The 25,237-nt window shown below is 54.2% G+C and overlaps 1 protein-coding gene across 1 annotated transcript in view; it reads left to right on the forward strand.

Annotated features, from left to right (window-relative positions):
• The first annotated feature begins 22,483 nt into the window (after window positions 1–22,483).
• The window catches only part of OAF (out at first homolog), a 13,680-nt gene continuing 10,926 nt past the window's right edge, over window positions 22,484–25,237 (forward strand). The window contains exon 1 of the mRNA XM_027717756.2: window positions 22,484–22,758. Within this exon, the coding sequence (XP_027573557.1) occupies window positions 22,531–22,758 (228 nt within the window). The 5' untranslated portion in view covers window positions 22,484–22,530. The remainder of the gene's footprint in view (window positions 22,759–25,237) is intronic.

Below are 25,237 nucleotides of genomic sequence, written 5' to 3' on the forward strand. Positions count from 1 at the left end.
AAAGCCACTCCCTGCTTCCCACCCTGCAAAACAAACCTCTGAAGGGTTTTCCAGCTCAAGGAACCCCCACAGCAGGACCTCACTCAAAGTCAGGGGAGGTAACGAGCTTCTTGGTGGCACAGGTATTGCCACCTGCTGCATCCTTGCCTGGCCATCCTCTCACCTACCGCCTCAGGGCAGGGCTTTCTGGGCTTGGTGGCAGCTTTGTCACCACAGTAGGAGCTGTGTGTGGTGAGTTAAGTGCCAGTAACAAGGTGCAGGGGAGCAGCCTGGGCACTGGGAGCAGGGCAAGGGGCACATCCTGAGGCCAGGCATCCTCCTGGCAGCACTGCCTCCACCTCTGCCTGCTGGCCCTGCAGGACAGGGTGGCCCATCAGGCTGGAGAAGTCCTTTGTAGCTGCATGTGAGCTTTGGAAAGTGCCCAGCACCCAGAGGGCCCAAAAGCTGCCTCCCCCATTGCTGCCTCCCCACCTCGCTCCCTCCTGGCAGAGCCTGCTCCTCCAGCAGCGAGGCAGGATTTGGCCTCCTCGTAGGTGGCATGGTTGGGAAAGAGGGTAAAACCGTGGGGAAGATTCCCAGGCAGCTCTGAGCCGTGCAGGAATGCCAAGGAGTGGGGAAGGGATGTTGCTGTGCACGGGCAGGGAGCACCTGGAGCTTGGGCAACGCAGGGAGCTGCTGCTCCGCCGGGAGCCTGGAGTGCGCTGCTCGCTGGGCTTCATTACGTTAATTGCGCTGAAGTTTGAGGCTCCATCAAGTCCCAGCACAGCCTAATGGAGCGTCATGGGGCTGGCTGGCACCCAGGGAGGGGAGCCAAGGGGGTGGAGGAAGATTCGGGTGAGGAAGCTGCAGCTCCCTCCTGGGACAGGGAAGGGCGCGCTCGGCTTTGCCTCCCATCCTCCTGTGCCCTCGCTGATCCTGCCCTCTGGGGGCAGCTCCCCGTGGCAGGGGGACACATTGCCACCCAGGAGTGCCCTCACCCACTTGGCTGAAGCTCTGCAGGGCTCCCAGCCCCGTGGCAGTGGGAGGGAGGGCAGTGTGTCCATGTGGACACACACGAGGGACGCCTTCGCCCACCCTGCTCACCACCAGCTAAGAGCAGCTGGTTTGTCAGAGGGTGTTTGTGAGGGACAATGGGCTGTTGGGCATTGCTGGAAGGTTTCCATGTCTGTCACCTGAGCCTTTAGTGCTCAGCTTTTCCCGGAGTCTGGAGTTTCCAGGATTTTCACATCCTGCCTGTGCAGTGGGGGAAAATGGAGCAGTGAGTGGGGGTGTCCCTCCCAGTGCACTCTGAGTGACTTTATTATAGAGCAGGACCCTCTGAGCACCCCAGTGCTGGGGGAGAGGGCCCCCCAGACTGGTTGGTGCAGCCTTACTGGCCACCCAAATTCTTCCTTCCCTCTGCCACACCTGGAAGGGGGATCCTCCAGCATCCTCTGCCCATCCCAGCTCCCCTTACCCTGCCCATCCCCGTGCCCTGCACCAGACTGTAAATCCAGCTTAGAAGGACACAGGAAATGTTTATTCCTCCTTCCTGGCTGTCTGCATCCATATGCCCACCCCATGGAGCATTCCAGTGATCTCCCACCCATCCTGCTTGTGCCAGGACTTGGCTGGGAGGGTGTCACAGGTGCTGAGCCCAGATTTCCCCCTCTGTGGTGGGGGACCATGTGGATTCCCTGTTCCTGGGGCTTGTGTGCAAGCACTGGGGATGGAGAGGGGAGAGAAGGATGGAGAGAGGAGATGGAGCTGGAGGGATGAGATGAGGATGGAGAGATGGAGATGGAGAGTAGAGATGAAGATGGAGAGGGGAGATGGAGATGAACGGGGGACATAAGGATGGAGAGGAGAGATAAAAATGGAGATGGGAGATGAGGATGGAAAGGGGAGATGGAGAGCAGAAATAGGCATGGAGAGGGGAGCTAAGGATGCAGAGCTGTGCCCAGCAGACGGGGTGCTGTGGGGCAGGGCACCCCGCACGGTTTGCCAGCCACTAGGTGTCCTCCGTGGCCCACACACGGGTGTCGGGGGCCCCAAAAATCTGGGCGTGTTGCAAAATCCCTCCGGGACACGGCGGGTCCGTCCCCCTCCACCTGCCCGTGGTGCCGGCTGGGGTCGGATCGGGTGCCTGGGGCTGAGCAAGGGGGGGAGTGGGGGTGATGTTATCTTCATCCCAATCTTTGGCGGTGAGGTGGATGCCCGGACCTGCCCAGGGCTGCATCCCGGAGGGATGGGTCCATCCCTGGTGTCCCTGGGAGGAAGGGCCTTCCCCATGCCCACAGTGAGGTCAGGGCAGAGGACAGGACTGGAGCTTTCCTGCATGTAATATTCCTGTCTTTTCTGTGCCTTGCCAGAAAGGTAAATCCACTGCCACTGAAACACAGCCCTGGGGAGCAGGAGAGCTGTTGAACCAGCCCCAGAGCACAGCAGGAGCCTGTGCTGCTCCCCATGTGCTGCTCTCCTGGTACGTGCCTGTCCTGCAGGTCCCTGGCAGGGTGGGTGCCTCCAGGATTCATTTCCAGCAGTACCAGGGCTCCTTGGGGGGATAACAGCACCTCTTCCCCCCCTCCTCCCTGCTGGAATGCCCCACATTAGCTGGGAAGGGATCACTGGGTTTACAGCACGGAAAACACCCCACATTCCATCGTGGGGGGAGAAAAACATGATCCTGGAAATCCCAGCTCTCCCAGTCCTGTTCCTCTGTCCTGGAAAGACCTTCTCCCTAAACGGCCTGAAAGAAACGCTCCAGGAGCAAGTGCTGTTCCCTCAGCAGGGAGCCGGCAGGGTATTTCCCAAACACCCTGCAGAACGCAGCCAACAGCTTCCCATCATCCTATTCCCTCCTCCTCGGAGTCACCGGTTCCTTCACTATCTTATCAGCACACTCATTATACCCTCAGAAGCACCGTGTAAACATCCCCGGCAAACTGCTCTCGACGACAATTTCCTTGCCAAATAAGCCACTTCCCCGCTTTGAGTGATGGTTATGAGAGAGGGCTTTTTGTACCTGCTGCTGTTTGAACAAGTGAGAGGTAAATACAGCTCCTTTCTGGGAGCTCACACGTGCACCTGCTCGGGAGTTTCATCACAGGCAGAGGTAGGAAGGTGTCTGTGGGAACTGCTCATTAAAATACTGGCAGCTCATCACTGCTGCTTTGTTCAGCTCCTCACCTGGAATTTGGCTGAGGGAGGAAGATAACACAGGCAGGAGCTGCCAAGGGAGTTTTTTTTCCTAGTCCAAGCTGTCAGGCAGTTGGGTTTACATCTTATTCCGAAGGATGGCACCTCCAGTGGCACAGCATCTCTCATCTGTCAGCTGGGTACTGACACGGGCTGTGCTGGGAAGGGATTGTTTGTGCTGGGATCCCAAACCTGTGGGGCTGCTGGGCACCAGTGAGAGAGCAGAGAGCTGCTGTGCCAAGAGGAGATGACAGAACACCTCATGTCTTCAGCCCACCTCTCTGCTTTCATTCATTCCCTGCCACAGCTGCTGTGGGATTTGGAACAGTCCTCGGGCTGCTCTGCTTCACAAAGGTAATGATGGAGACAGGCCAGGACCTGCTGGGGAGTTCAAGTGCCTGCTGTGCTCTTCTTGGGTGTTTTAGCTCAGGCCCAGCCTAAGAGAGCCCGTTCAGCTTTGTCTGCTGTTCCCTCTCCCCTGAGTGACCTGGCTGAGCCGGGCTGGAGCAGAGCCCGTGCCCTCCTTCCTCTGCTGTTCAGACAAAGAACGAGGATGGGGAGAACGGGAAAAAGCACAGAAAGTGAATTAGTCTCCCAGCTGGTAGCAGAGCTTCCATGCAGCCATTCTAGAGGCCTGTCCAGCCCCTTCTCCCATTTACCAGGGTTGTTGCAGACCCTCCCAGGGCGTTTGAGGAGCTGTGTCCTTCCCTGAGCTAATTCCTCCCCTGGGCTGGGCTGGGGTGTCTGTCCCACACGGGCACATTCCCACCCCTCTCCCTCTTCCCTCTCGCCTCATATTTCACAAAGATACATTTTTTTTTCTTGCCTTTCCCCGTGTAAATAACACCACATATGGCCCCAAACAGTGTGTTCAGCCAGCAAGGCTGCTCCTGACAGGAGCCAGAGCTAAGCTAAGCAAACAGTATCACTGAGCAGCCTGGCCTGGTGCCCACCTGAGCAGGCTGGAGGAAAGCTTTAGAGCTCAGGGAGAAACATCAGGGAAGATTTTCTTTAAAGAGGAATTCAAATAACAGAATAAAAGGAGAGGAAAGCAAATCCCCTTTGTGCATGGATTGCTTTGCTTTTGTTTCTTGCTGTGCTGTAAATGATGCTGGAGCTCATTTCTGCATCATTTCATGACCCCTGCCACACATTAAAACAAGGTGCTGGTGCACTGGATGCTCTGTGCTGTTGCCCTGTGTCCACACCAGCTCTTTGTACTTATCCAGCAGCTGCTGTTATGGTGACTGAGAGGAAAATTTAACAGGAACTACATCTAAGCATAGTCCCTTGGTTTTTAAGTCTGTGTTTTGGAGCTGCAGGAATTAGAAGTGAGAGAGAAGGTAAAACCTTGTCTATTCTGGGCTGAATCCTGGTTTCAGCAGCTCCCCAGTTCAGGGAACTGGATTTTATCAGCATTTGCAGCCCATCCTGCTTTCCAGGCAGAGGATGTTTTACACCATGAGATGCAACGTGTCTCTGATGAGGTGCAGGAAGAGCAGGAGAGCTGGAAATCTTGCTCTGAGACCAGATCTGAAACAATTACAGTTCCCTGAAGGTATCTAGAGCAGAAGGGGCAATACAGAGCTTTATAGTGAGAATCCTCCAAGTCTTGACATGCTGCAAAAAGAATCTATAAGGCTTAAGATGAGTGAGGAAAGAAAGCTGGGCTGGTCCTGGCACTGTGAGGGGGCTGTGCTGGGCATTCCCAGGGTCACACTGGGATGTGGACAGAGAGAGTCCTGCAAAATTATTCACCTGATAGAGATTGAAAAAGTGGGTTTTTACTCAGGAAGCGAGTCCCTTATTTAACCTGAAAAATCAGTGACACTAATAACAGTAGGGAATATATTCTGGCATGTGAGAGAGGCCGAATTTCTTCACCAGTTTGCACTGGACCAGTGAGGGAAGGCATTGCCCTGGCCTGGCTGTTGATAAGCAATGAGGGCACTGTACTGAGAAAGCAACCCTGGCCTTAGAGATTAACTGCTGATTCAATTAAAACCAAATGGAAAGATAAACAAAGCTTGCAAATAAGGTCCTTGGTTTCAAATGGGCAGAATCCTTGTTGGTGAAGAGAAATCCACAGGAATGAAAATTGGACTGGGGAGCTCAGAGGAGCAACTGCAGTTCAGATTTTTCTAAGGAAAAAGAAAACAACCACCAGAGTTCAAAACGTTTGAGAGGTGGGGGGTGAGGACACCTTCCAAGGGAGGTTTCCAGCTCTAGCTGGATGAATAACCACCTCAAAAGGATGCTAAGAGTCATCAGAATGCCTGCAAGGGCTGGGGAACCAGGCCAGATCAGCAGAGAGCAGCAGTTTGGAGGTTGCTGTGTGGAGGAATCAGAGCTGTCAAAAGCCAGGCTGACTAACCTCGCAATGGGCACTAAAATAACCAGCCCTGAGTTCTTCAGGTGCAGAACACAAAAAAAAAAAAAAAAAAAAGCAAGGAAGGAAGGAAGAATTGGTGATGCTCTGCAATCAGCATGGGGTGGAGATTAAGGCAGCTCTAAATATTGCCTCAGAAGGGCTTAATCATCAGCGGGAAAAAGAGCTAAATGCAGGGCAAGTGAAGGCAGAGGTCTCATAGGGAAACTGCCAAGTTCCTGCTAGAAACAAAACTCAGAGCTTGCTTTCTGGTGTGTGGGGGGATGTGGGGGAATACCTGCTTCCCTCTGGTTCTAAAGAGTGGAGGAAATCATGGGTCCTTGATCGGGGTCTTTAACAGCTCTGTGTCGTCTCAGCACTATCACCACAGCACCTAATTCAAGATATACAACTAAAAAGGGGATGGAGCTGGGAGAAATTATTGCAAATGGCTACAGAGATGCTGCACAGGATGGTTTGGGTTGGAAGGACCTTAAAGCTCATTTCATTCCACTCCCTGCCATGAGCAGGGACACCCTCCACTAGTCCAGGTTGCTCTGAGCCCCATCCAACCTGGCCTTGGACACTTCCAGGGATGGGGCAGCCACAGTTTCTCTGGGCAACCTGTGCCAGGGCCTCCCCACCCTCTTGCAGCCAGAGCAAATATTACATATAAATGGAAAATGAAATTAGTTGTGGACAGCAAGGAGGGACTAGTTGTTTCTCTAACTAGTTGTTTTTACTTTCTAAAATAATTTAACTTGTAGATAGAGCCTTGGGAGGGGGAAAAAGCAGCTCTCTAGCTTGCTTTAGGATGAAGCTTGAGCTAGTTTGATGTGATTTATTCTGGGACCACTGCAGCAGATCAGAGCCCTGTTTTCATGTCCTGCTCCATGGAGGACATGGAGCTGTGACTCCATCTCTGAGATTCTGAGGCCAGAGAGATGCCAAACATCCCTACTGTCATTTCTGAGCCCAGCATATCCAGGTCTCCTCTGCTTAACTGCACACACACACACTCTGCCCTAACAGCTCCCAGTAACCCGAGTCTGTCCTTCCCCTTTCCCTTACTTTCCCTCCTCTTGCTCAGACACGTTGCTGAGGAGGCCAAAAGTCAGCCTTTGCTCCAGGAGGGAGCCCCTCGTGCTCCCAGCAGTGACACAGGGGGAGAGGATCCAGCTGGCAAGGGCAGGAGCCTGGGAGAGGTGGCAGGGAAAGGGGGAAGGCGCGATGGGAGGGCAGAGAAAAAGTGGAGAGAAAACGTTTTTGCCCCGGTTTGTGAGAAATCTCTCTGCTGTCCTTTAGCAAATTTCTCCTGGTTCTGCAGCAGCCCTAGCCCCGAGCTACAGCCTGGAAGCAGGGGAAGATGAAAGCAAAGGAAGAGGTGGGAGAGGGCCCAAGTCTTGCTAAAGCAGGGGGATGTGAGAGCCGCAGCACTGCCTGGCTGTCAGCGCTTCCCTCCTGCTCCCTGACGCTGCCCTGGCAGCAGCTCCGAGCCCAGCTCCACACCGGGGCTGCAGGGGAGCAGCAAGGGAGGCACTGGAGATGGAAAGGAAGGAAAGGGTGGAATGGCAGGGGAACTGTGCTGCTCGAAGCTCCCGGCAAGCCCTGCAGGCTCCTCGCTGCCCAGCAGTGGCCAGGGACTGCAGAGAGCTCCCTCGGGGTCTGCCTTGGCCAGGCAGGAGTTTCTCCAGGGCTGCCTGCTCCAGATAAAAGCTTCCTCTCTTCCTCTCACTGCCCTGGCTGGCAGGAGCAGCTCATCTCCAGTGCCTGCATCTCCTCTTGGCACCGGAGGAGCAGATGGGAAGATCTCCTCACTCAGTTGGAAGAGTCTGTCCTGACTTTGGGATTTTTGTTCTTTTTTTTTTTTTTTTTTTAACCACAGTTAAATGTCTCCAGTGCTAAGCTGGGCTGCTCATAACTCTCCAAATCTTGCACCAAGCAGGTCTGCTCCTGCTCTGACTCAGGGGAGACGTTCAAAGTGCCCCTGCGGGGCAGGGGAGGGGGTTGGCAGCTGGTTGCTTCACCATCTCTTTCAAAGGTGTTTATTGACCTTGCAGCTCTGCACTCGCTCCTGTCCACTCCTGTCCACCCCAGACTGTGGCCTCTGCCTTTCCTGCACCCCCACGAGTTGCTCCTCAGTGTGTTTTGGGGGCAGAGCACACCTGCCTTCTCTCCACATGGACCCCCATGCCCTCCAGCAGTGCCAAGTAACGCCCAGGTCATCGCCCATCCTCAGAGGTGGGCTGTGAGTGTTCACCCCCAGCTCTCAGAGACAAAGCAACCCCTAAACCACACCTCTGAACACCAGTTTTTATACCAGCCAACAAACCAGGATTAATCATTACCCCAAACGCAACACTTCCACCACAACCCCAAGCTGCGTCGGCCGCTTAAACCCGGAGTGACTTCTGTGCCAAGTAAGGGCACCGTCCTGCCCTTCTCTGCCCTGCCCTGGCTCTGACACGGTGCATTTAATGCTGCCTGGCATCTCCTGCTGCTTTGCCTCCCAGCTGGTGGCTGTGCTGGTGGGGGAGGCTTTGCTCCAAGGCAGGGAACAGGCCCGTGTCTGTTCGGAGCTCGTGTTTTGAGCGGGGCCCCTCTTTCTGACCCCACCTCCTTCCCCCTTTTACGAGGAGCTGGCCCCTTTCAACTGACAGCAGGGCTTTCCTGCCAGGCTTGTTAGCTTTAGCTGGAACAATTTCCTTTGAACTCAGCTTGAATTAACATCTCCATGGCAATAGGATCGGGGCTTTGTCTCCTGCAACCTGCCCTTCACCCTCAACAAGAGGTTCTACCAGGAGGTGGGAAGGAAGGGAAGGGGATGGCACCCTGGCCAACACCACCAGCCCTTCCTGGGGGAAGGCAGAGGCTGGGAGGACAAGGCAGGGATGATCCTGCTATAACCTCCTGAGGGGAGGATGGAGGAAGCTGCAGCAGATGCTGGCAGGTCCTCACCCAGTTTAGACCTTGGTGCATAAAGTGCCAGTGAGTGACTGTGTGGTGGGCTGAAAAGAGCAGCTTGTTCCTTCTCTCCACAAACAATCCCAGACAGACAGTTTCCCTGGGACTGGGTGTCTCTGGTGCTGAGCCAAAGCAGTGGAAGGAAAGCAGTGCTCCAGCTTTATCCAAACTCAGTGTATTCCCTTCTGTCCCGTTCTGTCTCCCCCACAGCCACCTCCATCCCTGCCCTGTCTGCTCCTTCACCTCCAGGGCTTGGGAATGTGCTGCTGCCCAGGGATCTTGGCTGGTGGCTCCCCCAAGCTCTCAGCGACCATCTGGCTGTCTGCTCATCACATACTCCTCCTAGTTCCTCCTCTAGTTCCCCCAGAAGGAAGATCCCTCTCTCTGAGCTGTCAGGAAACTTGACCTTTGCAGTTCTGCTGCCTGTGCATCCCCCCCAGGCCGGGCAACCCGGGCACCAGATAAAGAGCCACTTGATTCCCTCCCTGTCTCACTCCCAGCCCCTGCCCACGTGGGTCAGTCTGTTTGGCAGCACTGGGCTCTCACCAACAATATGGGTTTTTTTCCTCTTGTGGAGTGAGAGGCTGCTTTTGCAGCCAAGTCTGTAGGTGGGGGAAAAAAAAAAAAAAGAGGCCCTTTTCCTTGGAATGTCGGGTGAATTATTTGGGAGCTGCCTCGGGGAAATCAAATCTCAGTTTCTTCAGGGGGTGACGTAAACAGTGCAGCAACCACTTCCCTTTCTCCTGCCCCTCCTCTTCATCCAGTTCTCTGCTCCTAAATCCCCTGGGAAGGCAGTGTGATTCCTGCTCCCCACTCCTGACATGCTGGGATGGGCTGGAGGTGTCTGGGCAGGGCAGGGCAGCCCCAGATGGATGTTGTGTGTGCAGAGAGGTTCTGCTGGACATCCCCCAAAAGTCTTGGGGAGCAGGACGAGGTCTTCTCCCCCATGACACACCGGGGTCAGAGGGGGTTCAGGAGGGTGCAAGGGGCAACACCACAAGGCTCAGAGCTCTCGGCCCAGTTGTGCCTGTTTGATTTCCTCTTTTTTTTCCTCTTTGTTCCCCCCACGGCGTTTTTTCCCTCCTCCTCCAAGGGAGGTGCTGCAGCTGGATCACAGCAGGCATTTCTCATTCCCCGTTAATGAGAAACTCCTGCACTTTGTCCCTTGAAAGGGAGCCACGCTCAGCCACGTGATGGTGGGGAAGGGCTCCGGGGAAGGTTAGGAGCGAAGGGATAAAGCAGCTCCCGTTGTACACGTGGTTCCTGAGCCGGGTGCTGGGAAGGCACCAGCTGAGCACCAGTTGCTGGGGGAATCAAAGCCTGTCTGGCTCTGCCCTGCTGACCCCGTGCTGACTCAGCTGTCTGGAGCTCCTCATCCCAGGGGAATTCATCCCCCCACCACCACTTCCCACCTCCCCCAGCTCCATCCCGGGGTTGGGATTAGCACGCAAGACCCTACACGCACGTCCCAGCCTCCACACTGCTGTGAATCATCAATGGGAGGGATGGTTTCCTGGAGCTGGGGAACTGGGGTCATTCCTCACCTCCTGCTGCAGCTGGGCTGATGTTTTCCCAGGGGAGCAGCCAGGGAAAGCCCCAGACCCAGGGGCAGCTGCTAGGGGTGTCTCTGAAGGAAGGGGAGATTTCCAGAGTGTCCCTGAGATGGAAAGAAGGGGTGATTTCTCTTCCACAACCCAGGTTTGCTGCTCATGGTGCCACAAGCCTGCCTGGCATCAGTCCCCCTCTGTGCACCCCCGTGAGCTCTGCTCTCCTGCCTCTGCTCTGAGCAAGCAGAGTCCCTCCCTCCTCTTATCTCCAGCAAAAGGCCTCTCTTTCCTTGCTAATATAGACAACACTGCCCTGACCCTTTTGTGGCTCCATCCCAGCCAGGAATCCGTGTTTCCCTGCCATCCTGGCCCGCGAGCTGTGAAGGGAATATAATGTGATTTCTCCCGCAGCGCGAGGAGCCGCTCAATTAATTCTGGGCTGCAGGTTTCCTTCCAGCAGCGCCCCACAAACAGCAGGATGGATTCTCTCAGGCCTGGCACTCTCCACTCGCAGGCTGCCCAACCTGGAAGTGCTTGGCAGGGCAGCCACAAGCAGGACCATCTTGTTTTGTCCTCAGCCAAGCTCTGAGCTTCGTGCCACGGTGCCTTGGGCTCACAAAAGGGGCTTCCCGCTGGCAGCTTTGTCTTGCTCCAGCTCTTGTGCCCCCTTGCTGTCTTCTTTCATGCTCTTCTGCTTCCCTGAATCACTGGCTGATAGCACACTCTGCTTTTCCCCCTCACTGTGACTGAAAGGCACATCCCAAACTCCAGAGTAACGGCTCGAGCCAAACCTCTCCAGCCTTTGGGGTGTTCACAGTTCAGAGCCCAGTTCTTTGATGAGGGAGGGTTGGGAGCTCTGGGATTTGGGTATCCTTTTTTTTTTTTGGGGGGGTAGCTTCTCAAAAAGTGCTGCTGATTTCTCTCACATGCCACGGAGAGGGAAGGCAGAAGCATCTCGCTTCTGATGCGCTGGGGAGAAGAAAATATTTCCCAGCTCTAAAAGCTTTTCAGCTTTTGCATTCCTGCTTTCCCCACCTCCTTCATGGGGGGAGGGCGAGTGAGGGGAGGCAAAGCAACAGGAAACTCTCGGACAGCTGCGATTTTTCACCAGAATCCGAGAAACTTTGAGCTGGGTCATCAAAATGACACAGCAGCTCTGCTGGGCTGGGGGGGAAGGAGAGTTTCCCAGCATGGGAGGCCTTGGGGAGCAGGGCTGGGGGAAGCCCCTTCTCTGAAATAACTGGGAGAGAGAGAAAACCAGAAAAAAATTGGAAAGGCTGACCAGGGATGTAGAAAAGATTCCTCTGCAGTGCTGGTGCTGTGCCCAGCTGCTGAGTTGCTGGGGTTTTTCACTCCTGGTCCAGGAGCAGGACAGGGGGTGTGTAAAGGGTCACCTGGAAGAGTTTGGTTTCCTTTGCTGACCTTGTGCTTCTCCAGCTTTATCAGTGCCCCAGCAGTGCTGGAGTTGAGGCCAGACGGGGAAGAGATTATTTATTTTATTCTGTTTTGCTCCATCCCCCAAATGCCACATCAGCAGCGAGTGCAGGATGACCTCAATGAGGAACAGATTGTCCCTTGGCCTGTCTCCATCTCTGCCTCTGGGGACAGCAGGCAGGAGGACCTTGAGCTGGGAAGATAGAGATGAGGGAGAGTGGACTGTTTCCAGGAGCCACACACTGGGATAACATCACCAGGGAGCTGCAGCAGAGTTTGGGAGCTGCAGGAGGGTTTGGGATCTATAGCAGGGTTTGGGAACTGCAGCAGGGTTTGGGAGCTGCACCAGAGTTTGGGGGCTGCAGCAGGGTTTGGGAGCAGCTGCAGGATTTGGGAGCTATAGCAAGGTTGGGAGCTGCAGCAGGATTTGGGAGCTGCAGGAGGATTTGGGAGCTGCAGCAGGGTTTGGTAGCTGCAGGAGGATTTGGGATCTATAGCAGGGTTTGGGATCTATAGCAGGGTTTGGGAGCTGCAGCAGGGTTTGGGAGCAGCAGGAGGGACTGCAGGAATGGGAACAGGAGGGATTTCATTCCCTCCTCTCTCGTTTATGGCTTGTTGGCAGCGCCCAGCAGAGATTTACAGCAGTGTTAGTCGAGAGCTGTGCTGGGTGCAGAAGCTGCTCTGGGAGCTGGACCCGAGGTGCTTTCACTGTGCCTCAGGCTGGTCTGGCCAGCACTTGTCCTCCTGCAGCCACCAGAAAGGCTTTAGTGACAGCCCAGTGAGTGTTTCATGCCTTCAGGGCTTCTGTTTGCTGACTGGATCCCAGGATTGTTTCCCATGTGTGTGCAATACCGAGTGCAGCCACCTCAGCAAAGAGCAGGGTGAGAAACAGGCTGGTGCTGAATCCCTGCTCAGCCCCGGGGCTGGATCCAGCTCCTGGTTGCCCCGTGTGAATCCTCAGAGCCAGATCCGGCCCCCCAAATGCCCACAGGGACTAAAACTGCTCCTCACATCTCATTCCAGAGCAGGAATAGCCGCAGAGATAAAACCCTTCTCGGTGTAAAAGTGCACAAATGGAGCCCAGAAGGAGAATTCTGGGGATCTGTGTGATTTATCCCATCAGCACAGGCTGCAGCTGAGGCTTTGCTGTTCCCAGATAACCAGGAGGGTTGTTGGCAGCCAAGGGAAAGCAGGAGGCATCCATGTGCCCCTGTGGGGAGTTCAGTGTGGATTTGGTGTGTCACCAAAATGTCAGTCACCAGACCTATTTCCCAATTTCCAGCTCATTCAGTAATTCCAAGTGTCTCATTCCTTCCAGCCTGGGCTAAGTCAGGCTTGGATTTGGGGGATGTTGATGGTCTACCCAGCCCTTGATTCCAGGAAATGGGTTCTGGGGGTTTGGCTGGAGGAACCTTAAACCAGAGATGGGCTACAAAGAGCTTGTTTGGCCACTGTCCTGGTCACCCCCAGCTGTTTAACCTGCTCTCAAGGTGATCCCCACGATTATGAGAAGAATATAATATAATATAAGTTTACAAAACTATTTCCAATGAGTTTTAAGACCCCACTGACACGGAATGGTGTCCACAAGTGTCCATCTGTCCACAGACAAAGTAAACAGACATTTAGACATTAAAATAGATATTTTAGTTAATTTGGGAGGGTTTTTTTAAGCTGTTTGAATCAGTGGATTTTTAAGTCCAGCACACTGCTGAATTGTGCACTAATGTTTCAGGAAAGCATAGGAAATATTTCCAGCTTAATCTGCAAGAAAAATATTTGCATTTCCCTCCAGGCCGATTTCTAACATAAATTGTTGGGGTTGGGGATTTGGGGAGGGGGGTTGACGCTTTCCAGTAAGTTTCCACAAAATAGATATTTTCCTTGACTCTGGAAAAAAATTAAATTCAGACCACTGCAGATGCTCAAGTGCCAAATGACTTTCAAGCACAGGAAAATGTTGGAATGGTAAGTATAAAACATATGGCACTTTGCTTTGGACTAAGATTGCAAGGGAAAAGCACAATTGTAAAGCTGAACCGAGGATGTTTTATTACTCAGAATGTACAGCCTTTCTTTTAGCTAAAGGAAGCCAGAATTTTGAGCAGATCTGGCTGTTTTCTGAAATGGATTTCTTCCAAAAGGCAAAGAGCCTTATAAATTATTTGTATTGTGGCTGTATTAGGTCAATCATTTCAATTATTGGGTCAATTATTACATCGCTTGCGTGAAAACCAAAGGACCCTTAAGGATTTATTTTATGTGCACGTGGGTGAAAATGGAAACCACCGAGGAGATTTTTCCAGCTTAAGACAAAAATAGCCCCCACTGTCTCTTGGCTGCAGACACAGCAGATTTGGGACAGTTCTGCCTTCAAACATGGGAGGTGAAGGGGGGAGGTGGAAAAAAATATCCCCAAACACTGTATTATTTTTTTCTTTTTGCTTCAGCTTACACAGGAAAGTTTGGGATGGGAATGAGCCTCCCTGGGGGAGGAATTTCATGCAGGGCTGACTCTGCTCTTGCCCCCTTGTCTGCAGGGAGCTGGACCCCTCTGGAAGTCAGGGGAGGGGGAAAAGCCACCAACCACCCAACAGGTCCCCCTCCCCCTGCTCCTGAGGGGCCCCATCCCTGCCGGCCCTGGGCACCTGGAAAATCCCGCCTGAGTTGGTCCTGCCCTTTTGCTTGGGGCTGGCATTGCTCCCAACCCCTCCTGACTGCTCTGGGGGTCCCCCCTCGCCCAGGGGCTGCCTCCCCCAGCCCCCCCCTGCTGCTCCAGGTGGGATCCAGCGGGATGGGGGCGTTCAGCCGTGCAGGGATTCCGCTCATTCCCACGGATTCCCGCTCAGCTGAGCATCCCCAGAGCTCCCAGGGCTGTGGTTCCCCCCCACTCAATACTTTCACCACGTTACATTTACTTCTTTATTTCCTTGGCTTCCTTGCCGTTCATTCCTGGAATGTGGGTCAGGAGCAAAACTGGGATTCAGTGTTGGGCTGGGAGAGGAGGAGCTTTCCTGAGCCCTTTGCAGCTGGAGCACAGCACCCCACTCACCTTGCTTTATTCTCTGGGGCTGCAGGGGCTTTTATTGCTCATGTTGGTCCCTCTCTTCAGCTCTTCTCATCTTCTTCTTTTGGAAATGTCCATTTTATAAATCACTTTAATTAGTTTGAGATCATTCTGTTGTATTTATATCACTTGATTTAGGGGTCAGGTTGCTTCTGTTACGTCTTATATATTGCTTTGATTTTATTTATGGCTTTCCTAGTGCATTTGTATTGCTTTCCTTGGATGGATATCATTTTGGCTGGATTTACAGTGTATTTCTCCTGTTAGATTTATATCACTTTAATTAGATTTATATCCTTTTAGAATTTGAGGGCTTCACTTAGATTTATAATATGCCTTATACTCAGCTCGTCTTGCATGGAAAATTCACATCCTTTTAGTTTTAAAGGCTATTGCTCAACTCCACACGGATGGTGCTTTATCTAGTCTTTGATCAGCCTCCCAATTAGAAACATGAAGCAAGAACTCACCACCTGGGGTTTTCCCCCCCTAATTTCCACGGGGAATTTGATTTAAATCAAACCTCTTCCAAGTCAGCACCAGCAGGCCCGTGGTGGGGAACATCCCACCGACTGGATTCCTCAGGAGGGGAAGGACAGTCAGACAGACACCACTTTTATTCACAGAGTCATAGAATGGTTTGTGTTGGAAGAGACATTAAAGACCCTTTCCTACATCAGAAGCTGTCCCTGAGGGCTGTTATTTCAGATGTTCACAGCAGGATATCTGGTTGCTTTCCTGGGAATATGTGATTCAGGGCTCAGTTGGAGGGCGGGACGCTGCTGCTCCCAGACCTTTCCCAGTTTTATCTCCAGACCCACGGAGGGCCTGAGCTGATGGACTTTAACTAACATTAACCTCCTGAATCTCTTCATTCCCAAAATACAGCAGGGACCTTACAGTGTTCCCAGGGATGTTAAAAGCTGATGGGATACCACTCCCACAGCTGTGGTGTTGGGGGACCTGGGGCTTGGCTGTGTGAGATACCTGCCAACCAAAGAGCATCCCATCAGCAGCGCAGAGGCTTCCACGTGCTCTCCAGCCCTGGAAATGGCAGGAAGGTTTTCCCTCTGTTCACTGTGATTGCTTGAGAACAGCTTTTCATGGAATCCCAGGATGGTTTGGGTTGGGAGGGACCCTAAAACTCATCCAGTCCCACCCCCTGCCATGGGCAGGGACACCTTCCACTAGCCCAGGTTGCTCCAACCCCATCCAACCTGGCCTTGGACACTTCCAGGGATGGAGGGAGAGTTTCAGAAGACCTTTCCAGTGGATTTGAATGGCATTCCTGTATTTCTGCAGCATTTGGGGAGCCCGTGTCCCACAGGCCAAGAGCTGAGTTCCAGAAATGAAAAGAAAAAGGTTTTTCACTTACTAACACCTTCCTCCTGCCCTGTCCTTCTTTTTCTCCCTCTGACCTCCCCCTCTTTGTGTTTATTCCCTCTGAGAACAGGACATGAAGCAGGGAGGGAGGTCAGGAATGTGTTACAGAATGCCTTCTGTTTGCTAGTTGAATCCAGATGTTAAGGGAAGGAGCAGCAGTTGTGTGAGAGGGACAGAAAAAGGCTGGAGCAGGAGAAAATAAGGAGCACCAAGTCTTCCCTCCCAGTTAAACCAGTTAAACACAAAAGGAATGTGAATTCACCTCCTCAGGTAGAACTTCAGCCCCCAGCAGGGGACAGGAGCTGGTCCAAAGGGACACTGCCCAAAGCTCAGGTGCCAGGGAAGGCACCCCCAGCCCTGAACCAGCTCTGACTCATGCCAGGAGCTGTAGGATGGTGTTGGGCACGAGACAGATTTTTCCAGTCATTTCCCAGCAGTTCCCAAATCTCCACCATCAGTGTGAACTCTGAAGTGTCTCCTGACAGCCCAGACTTTTCCACCTCATCCTTCCAGCTCCCGTGGCCTTCCCAAGGAAGGGCAGCCCGGATCTTGGCTGGGTGCTGGGTGGTCTCCACCAGCTCCCACCATTCAGGGTTTCTCTCTTTGGGATCCCCGTGGGGGATCCTCACCTGTATTGAGTGGTGTGGCCTCTGGGGTGTTATTTTTGTGGCTTTTCCCTCTTCCACCCTGGTTGTGAACCAGGTCACACCAACCATGGCAGGAACAGGCTCGTGCTCTTGAGTCTCTTCTCATTAATTTATCCAGGAGAAAAGGGGCACAACCCCTCCTGCACTCACCCAGAAACATTCCAAGTGCTGTCCTCCCCCCTTCCTCTGCCTTTCTCATCCTCCCTGCAGCTGCATCCAGCCTCTGCTTAAATGAGCATGGAATCCCAATTAATGTGCCTCTAATCAGGACATCAGCAGCTCTGGACAAGCATCTGCAGCAGCTTTAGGGGCTGAGCACTCAGTCAACTTGCCAGTGCTGTGCCACTGGGGCCTGCTCATTTAATTACACCCAGGCTGCTGTGCTGCTCAACCTTTTAATTGCCCAGGACAGAGAATAGGGTGGTAACCAGGTCAGAGCTCGAAATTGCTGGGCATTGTTTTAAGGCAGTAAAGCTGTTTTTAAGCACCATTCAGAAGCCTTGGTTTATGTAATTGCCAAGGAAAGGAGGGCATTCAGGAGGGGCAGCAGGGAACACTCAAAAGGGAGGGCTGAATCATTTTTAATTAATGAAAAATGACTTGAAGCCTGATTCCTTTCTGTAACAGTAAGATCTCAACTGAACACCACAACACAAATCCTTTCCCAGAGCTTCAGATCAAGCCATAGGTCCTTGGTAGTAATATTCCAGATAATAGCTGGGATTTAGTCTATGAGTTGGGGGACTGAGAGAGCAAAAAAAATCCAATTAACTCTCTCAGAGCTCTTTTAGTTCTGTAGTGCTGGGAACAATAGTAAATAGCAGGTTTTTATGTGTTCAGATCCCCAAAACAGTTGCCCTGATTGAATCCTTCAAAAAGCACTGATGATTCTTTCATGTAGCTTTAAAAGTAGAGTTTGGCACGAAAATGAAGGATGGAAGATTAGAGAGATCAGGGCAGAACATTTGGGGCTGATCCCTGACCTCAGTTACACCAACTTTAGTTGGGATTAACACCAGTGTAAATGGAATGAGAGACTTGGGGACAGAGCAGGGAGGAAAAGCTCGGGTTTGGCTGATTTTAAATTTGAAGACTGAGATCTTTCAGGCTGATCTCGGTGGGTTTTCAGAGCGCAACCCAAAAGCCTGGTTTTTCCTCCCCCTTGGCTTCACATTCCTGCCCTGAACTCCCCGTGTGTGAGCTCTCAGGCAGTGCTGGAAGGAGAAGCCTGCCTGGCTTAGGGATCTGATCAGGGCACAACCCTGAGGCTGCAAGGATGGGATGTTTCCTGGAGTTCTGCTCAGCTCTGCAGCCCCTGGGATGAGCGAACTGCAGTGTTTTCCCTGCTGGAAAAAGCTGTCAGTGGCTCCCCAAGGGAATCCATCGCCCCAGGAGCACGAGGAAGGCTCCTCAAGCCCTTGTTCTACCTCCATCCAACTCCATCCTGCTTCCCAGCAGCAGCAGGGTCAGGATCTTGCTCTTCCCATGGCAGTTTGGGGGCAATCCTGGTCTGTTATAAGTGGACATAAACCTCTTGCCTTGACCAAAGGGGTGGATGCAGCAGCTTTGGTCCTTGCTCCATCCATCTCCTCCACACCTTAACCAAGGCAAGGGTGCTGTGTGCAGCTCATTAGGCACAGCCCAATTAACCCCCTTGCAGGGGGAGGGCTGAGGCTGGACATTTAAGGCTTGTTGGTGCTTTTAGGGCCCCAGCAGTCGGGAATGGCCCAGACCTTCAGAGGCTGAATGTGTCCCTTCCATGAGAGCGAGAGCTTCCTGCACTGAATCCCTGTTCACACACTCCACGGTGCCAGGGGCAAGGGCAACTTGAAATGGCAAAACAAGGCCTTTCTGAAGAAGCAGAGGCAATTTGGAGGACCTGGAGCTTCTTGGGAAGCGCCGTGGCTGTTGACTCAGCAGTCTGAGGGGAACCACGCCGGCGTGTTCCTGCAGCAGCAGAGCTGTGTGGGACCGAGATCAGCTGAGATCTGGAAGGGGTGTGGTGCTGCACCTGCATGGGAGCCCCCCTGCAGCCCTCCAGGCACCCCATCCGGGCAGGCAGAGGGTGGGAGGGGTGTGTTTTGCCCCCCCAAAGGCGAGGGAAGCAGCAGAGCAGTTCCCAGCAAGCTGCTCCTCAGCCTCCCCCAGCCCCGCTGGGTTCCACGGGTTGTTTCTTAGAAATAAGCAGCTCATTCACAACAAACACCCTCACCCTTTGATGTGCCCGTGGTGCTGTTGTTGTGGTGTTTAAAATGCTTTGGTTTCGTGCTCCTAATAAGCAAACTGGCCGTAGAGTCTTACTGTAAGTTGCTGAGAAAGTAGCAGTAATTATTGCTCTCTCCTCCACGGGAGGGGAAACTTGGGATGCTAATGGCCCCTGGAGTATTGACTGATTACTCACAGCGGGGTGAAACAGCACCTTCACTCTCCTTGCTCTTAAAACCTCCTGTGTTCAGGGCAGGAAACATCCTAGACTGTGTAAGAGAGAGTTGCAGCAGGTTTTGGATTACGAAGGGAAAGGATATTATTATTATTATTATCATTATTTTTATTTTATTTTATTTTATTTTATTTTTGGGGGGTGGGAGGGCTGACACAACACGGGTCAGATGCATTCCTGGAATGGGGGAAAGGGGGAAGATGGTGCAGGTTATTTATTCCTCATCCCTGACAGCAGGCACGCAGCAACAAGTGGGTGGCAAGTGGTGAAGACAGGGTGGCTACAAACATTTTTGTTTGCCTGGTAAATTTGCATGAAAGGGAGGCAGGGCTCTTGCAAAAAGTTTACCCACAGAGCCTTGTGTGGATGCTGCAGCACTTCTCACACCCTCTGCTTCTGTTTTTCCCTGAGCTCTGAGTTCTCACAGCAAGTGTTTGAGTCCAGCTTTAGTGGACATCGATCCCTTCCTGGTTTTCCAAGGCACCCGTGTGACACTGAGCTGCTGTAAATGAAGTTTTGAGGTGAGGAAGAGGGAATGAAGATTTGTAGCTTGGCCAGATATTAGTGGTTTTCCCCGGGGATGACAGAGGCACCAAGGCAAACCCTGTGTCAGATTGTAATTCCCTGCTCCCACGCACTGGAACTTCACAACAAAGCCCAGTGAAGAGTGTTTTCTTTTAACAGCATGTTTTTTTCCTTAACCTTGTTCTCAGTCGTGGCTGAGGTATTTTAATGGAAGTTTCCTCCCAGTAAAAGACTGCAACGTGCTCACATACCAGAAAATCTTGGCCCAGATCATTAACATTCAGGAAAATTAAAGGCAACTGATCCTGCAGTGGGTACATTGAGTGTAAGACATGTTTCACCTCTGCTGTAGTTCAGAAAAGAGACTCCATGCATTAGGAGCAAGCAGTGAAGACAGAAGAGGCTGATTGACACCAGTGAAGTGTTGGTTCAATCGCTGTCCCCAAGTCTTTGAGCTGCCCTTGCTCTTCAGTAATTCCGGGTGTCACCTGCTGACCAGTCTGGCCCTTTCCCTTGGCAGCTTTCAGTCCCTTCCAAACCTCAGCAAAGTTCTCCCCCACCCTCCTCCGTGCCCCCTGATTGCTTTTCTCTCCCCTGCTCTCTGCTAAGAACTATTCACTCTTTAGAATCCTCTCCCCACCCTCCGGGATTTCTTATCTTGGACATTCATTTCTGGGGCTGGGATCAAGTCTGCCGTGCCCGGGTCGGAGCTGTGCCCTGCTCAAATTGCAATCTGCAGGACTACAGCATTCCTGGCGAGCTGCTGAGCCTTGGGAAGAGCTCTCTGAGCCAGCCTGATTTCCTCTGCTCTAGGAACTACCACGAGAAGAATAGTATCACTTGCTCCAAGCCAGCTTTGCTGCTCAGCAGCATGGTGAGGGACAGTCTGGAATTACTTCTCCCACCCCAGGCTCCACTGCTGAAACCTGCAGCCTGGAAAGAACATTCCCACAAAGGTGTGGAGCTGCAGGGAGCAGGAGGCCTGATCTCACACTATCCTTTATCCCCCAGCACTGCCACGGGACCTCTCTGTGCTCTGGTCCTTGGGGCTCAGCTGGGAGCTGATGGACCCAGTGCCACAGGGATGTGGATCCCAGATTTGGGCCGAGAAGTGAGTCTGGAAGTCCTCCAAGGGTTCTTTGTGCCCACTGCCCTCGTGGCACTCTTCCTTCCAGCCCCTCCTGTCTTTTTGCATAATCTCCTCTGAATAAATTCCCTGTGAGTGGGGCCTTCTCCTTTGCAGCCTTTGTCCTGAGGCTCTGCCTTCCTGTGGGTTCCTACCTTGTGGGCCCTCCCTCTCTTTTTGTATCCCAGCTGAGCCGCTGCTTTTCTCCCCCATTTGCACCTCTTAACTTTTTCTTCTCTTAGTTTTAGCTCTGCTATTGTCCCAAAAAGCACTTCAAGGAGCCAATTTGCCGGAGGGGAGCTGTGAAAATTTAGGGTTAAAACTTGTGTGAGGTCACACAAAAAGCATTATTTGGACAAGAGTGATCTCTCTGCCTGGAAGTGTGGCTGTAAATGGTTGTTTCTATTTATTTCTGTGCTTCTCCTGCAAAGCTCTTTCTCCGGGGCCCTGATCCTGCTGCCACAGTGACCTTTGTGTTTGCAGAGAGACCTTTTGAAATCAAAGGGGCCCTTCAGCAGCATCTGCCCATCTGGAAGTGATCACAGAACAGGGTGGGTGGAGGGCAGGTTGGAAGCATTTTGAGTGTGAACTACGGGGTCTGAAGTGACCCAGGCCCACATGCCTGTGGGGGAAGCTCCAAAGGGGTCTGTGTTGCATCCTCAGGCGCAGGGATGCATCCAGCCTGGCTCACACCAGACCTATGGCACCGGGAGAGCCTGAGCAATCCTGCCGGTGTCATTTGATTTGCAACAACCACCCGCTCAGAGGGCACGGAGTTGTGGCTAAAACACAGCTGGGGGTGTTCAGGGACAGGCTGGATGGAGCTCTGAGCAACCTGGCCTAGTGGAAGGTGTCCCTGCCCGTGGGGATGATCATCTTTAAGGTCTCCTCAAACCTGAACCGTTCCGTGATTTGTGCAGGCTTTGTGCAAACGCTGCCTTCTCATCCCCTTCCCAGCTGCAGTTTGTAGCCAGCTGGGGACCCGAGGAAAATAAAACACAGAGGGCGTGTGGGAGAGCCCCGGAGCGGGCAGGAACAGACCCCCTTTCCGTCCTCCCGGCCGGCAGGAGGGAGCGGGGTGTGCGGGAATGGGGCTGGACAATGGATCCCCGTGTGCGGGGCCGGGATTCCGCACGATGGATCCGCGCGTGCGGGGATGGGACCCCGGATAACAGACCCGTTTGTGCGGGGATGGGACCCTGGGTAATGGACCCGTTTGTGCTGGGATGGGACCTCGGATAACGGACCCGCGTGTGCAGGGATGAGACCCTGGATAATGGACCCGTTTGTGCGGGGATGGGACCCTGGATAATGGACCCGTTTGTGCGGGGATGGGACCCTGGATAATGGACCCGTTTGTGCGGGGATGGGACCCCGGATAACGGACCCGTGTGTGCGGGGCCGGGGCTGCGGACGATGAATCCGCGTGTGCGGGAACGGTGCTGGAACATGCATCCGTGTGTGCGGGGCCGGGATTCCGCACGATGGATCCGCGTGTGCGGGGATGGGACCCCGGAGAACGGCCCCGCGCGTCTGGGGCCGGGCCCGGCCGATGCTCTCCCGCCGCTCCCCCGCCCGTCCCGGCGCTGTTCCTTTAACGACGGGGCGGGCGCTGCTCGGCGGGGCCGTCCCGGGTCCGGGGGGGGGAGGGAAGTGACGGGCGGGGGGCGAGGGCAGAGCCCGCAGAGGGAGGGAGGGAGGGAGCGAGCGGTCGCTGGATGAAAAGGGCGAGCGGGCGGCGCTCGGAGCCACCCCCGCGGGGCCGGGGGCGCGGCGGGGCCGCCTTTCCCCCGCCGCCGTGCGCGCCCCCGCCCCACGCCCGCCCTGCCCGGAGCCCGTGGGCGCGGGGGGGATGCGGGGCCCGCGGCGCCGGCTCCCGGCGCTGCCCGCGCTGCTCTGGCTGGCGCTGGCCCCGCTGCCCGGCCCCGCGGCGCGGGCAGAGCTGCGGGTGCGGGTGCGGCTGCCCGGCGGGCAGGTGACCGAGGAGAGCCTGCAGGCCGACAGCGGGGCCGACTGCGTCAGCCTGGAGCTGCGGGCGGCGGACGGGGCGCTCGTCACGCTCACGGCTGATTTCAGACAGGTACGGGGCCGAGGGGAGCATCCCCGCGGGACAGGGATGCGCGGAGCGCCCGCCGGCCGGTCAGGGGCTCCCTCGGTGATTCCCGGAGGAGATGAAAGGCAGAGGGATGGGAGCGCTGGCCCCTGGCACCGCGCGGGTCACGGCTCTGTGAGTGCTTTTTGTGGGATGAGCGGTCCTTCCCCTCCTCCCTCCGGGCTGGGATGGACTCGGAACCTGGGGGTTCCAGGGGCCAGAACTGTTGGATCAGGCGAGGGAGGCGGTGATCCCACACTGAGAAGCAGCCAGGATGACCGTGGGGCGATGTGCTGGGGAAGGGTCCGCGCAGGCAAAGAGCGGGAGCTGGCAGGACAGGCACGTGTAGGGGAAACTCCGTCCATCCTCACGCACGGTTGGGGTCTTTGTTTGAGGTCTCTGCAGAGCTCCGCACAGCTCCGAGCCGGTGAACCGGGCTCGCTGTCCCCGCTGGTGTCACACCTGTGACCTGGGCTGCCTCCGTGCTCTAAGTAGCCGGTGCAAGGTCCCGGTGGGATGGGTGGCAGTGTCCCTGCACCCGGCTGACCCCGGCAGCGCTGCTCCACGTTGTGAACGGCACGGCTTTTGCATGGCTCTGCATAGTTTTGCATGACAGGCTCGGCACAGCTGGGCACGGAGCAGGGTCAGGGCAGGAGAGTCTGCACAGGGAGATCTCAGGTTCCTGACTCCGGGATGGGGGTGTCCGTGCTCTGCTGTATCTCTGGGATGTCTCTGGGGTGGTTAGTCCTTAGGTGGGCTCCTGCTGTCTTTGGGAGCTCGTCTGTGTGTGGGGGAGTGGGAAGTGTTTGACTGACAGCTGTCTGTGGGACTGACAACACCCTCTCCCCCCAGCCCAGAGTGCCAGAGGTGGCCTCTCTGCAGGGAGGTGATGCTGGCTGAGCTGGAGCCCAAAATCCCACCCTTCTCAGTGGCTCCTTGGCCAGCGTGGAGCATTCCAAGCCTGGCTGGATGCAGTGAACTTCCTACTGCCCAGAGAAGAGCCGTTTGCAGCCGTGTGGGTGGCAGGGCTTTGTGGGTGCCACGGCTGTGTTATCTTGTTCCAACCCCCCCCCCCCCTTTCAGACTGTTTGCTCAGGTGGACTTTGGTTTTGCAGCAGGAGGAAGCTCAGGCCCATGAGGTAGGAAGGTGTCGTGTCCCAACCTTGCTGTGAACCTTGGAGCCTTTTGCCAGGGATTGTCCTGGTGTCTCTCCCCCTTTCAGCTGCACTCCTTGCAAGCTCCCGGGGTCCCCTCTTCCATCTGGGGTGGGCGCAGGGGCAAGCCCACCTCTCTCTGAGATGGCAGCAGAAGCCATGGAGATTTTGGAAGCAATGGCATGCTCCAAGTACTCCAGCACATGTGCAGGGAAGCAGCCCCATGGCTCCTATTAAAAAAACAATATTAAAACATTGCAAGAAGACGTGGCCCAGCAGGGAAGTTAAGGGAGGGAGGGAGGGAGGGCTCTCAAGCCTGCAGATTGCAAACTTGCACACTGCAATGTATTCCCAGGCAATGGAAATCCAACCTCATTACAGATCCTCTAGGTAGGCCCTTTGGGAGCCTGGGATGTGACCTGGGGACTGCTGGTGTCCTGAGGTGTTCATTTATTTTGTTTTTTTCAGCATTTTTCACTTGCTTCAGCTCTTCTGGAGAGCTCAGATCTCATCCACAAACCCAGCAGGGTGTATGTTATCTCCTCTCTGGCTCTCATCCTTATTATAGTCAAGCTGCCTCTGGGTTCAGGTTCTCTGAAGGTCTCTGGCTCCAGTCTGTTAAATCCTGAGCTCCGTGCATCCCCTCAGCTCCTGCTGGAAATACACAGATGGCCCTGGAAGGCTTTGCAAGCCTCGGACCCGCAGGAGCTCATTCCTCATCTTCAGTTTTAGAGCAGTTGGGAACTGGCTCTCTCTGCCCCGTGGCTTTGCTGGAAAAATAGCTGAAAAAAGGCAGGAAATGATAAAGGAGTGGGGAGCTGGCTGTGCAGTGAGTAATGGGGTGAGCAGGCAGCAGCCTGGCCAGGCTTCCCCCTCTGCACCCTGGCAGTTCCCCGTGCTCCTCTGCTGCTCATCTCTCCAAAATTGCACAACTTCTCCTCCCCAGTGAAGGTCGTGGGGTTGGTTCTGAGTGTTCACAGAAGCAGCTGGGGTTGTTGCCCTGCTGCCCCGAGCCAGATTGCGTGGCTGTGCTGTGGCCAGGATGCTGGGGTTTTTCCACAAATGATTTTTCCACTTCCCTGGCTCAAACTGCAGGGGGTTAGTCCAAAAGGCAGGTTTTTATTTTTTTTTTCCCCTCCTCTCTGCCGGCAATTTGTGGTTGCCAGACCAGGGGCTGGAGAAGAAAGGAGCTAAATGAGATCACTGTTCGTTGCTTTCCTCTGACACTGGTGGGACTTGAGCAGTGCCTGAGGCTTCCACAGAGTTGGGATTTTCATTTCTCTTCCAGCCCTGCCTCCCCTCCAGAGCTGAAC

This window comes from Pipra filicauda, unplaced genomic scaffold (assembly GCF_003945595.2).
Source record: "Pipra filicauda isolate LSUMZ 115617 unplaced genomic scaffold, ASM394559v2 scaffold630_size309391_pilon, whole genome shotgun sequence".
Lineage (NCBI taxonomy): Eukaryota > Metazoa > Chordata > Aves > Passeriformes > Pipridae > Pipra > Pipra filicauda.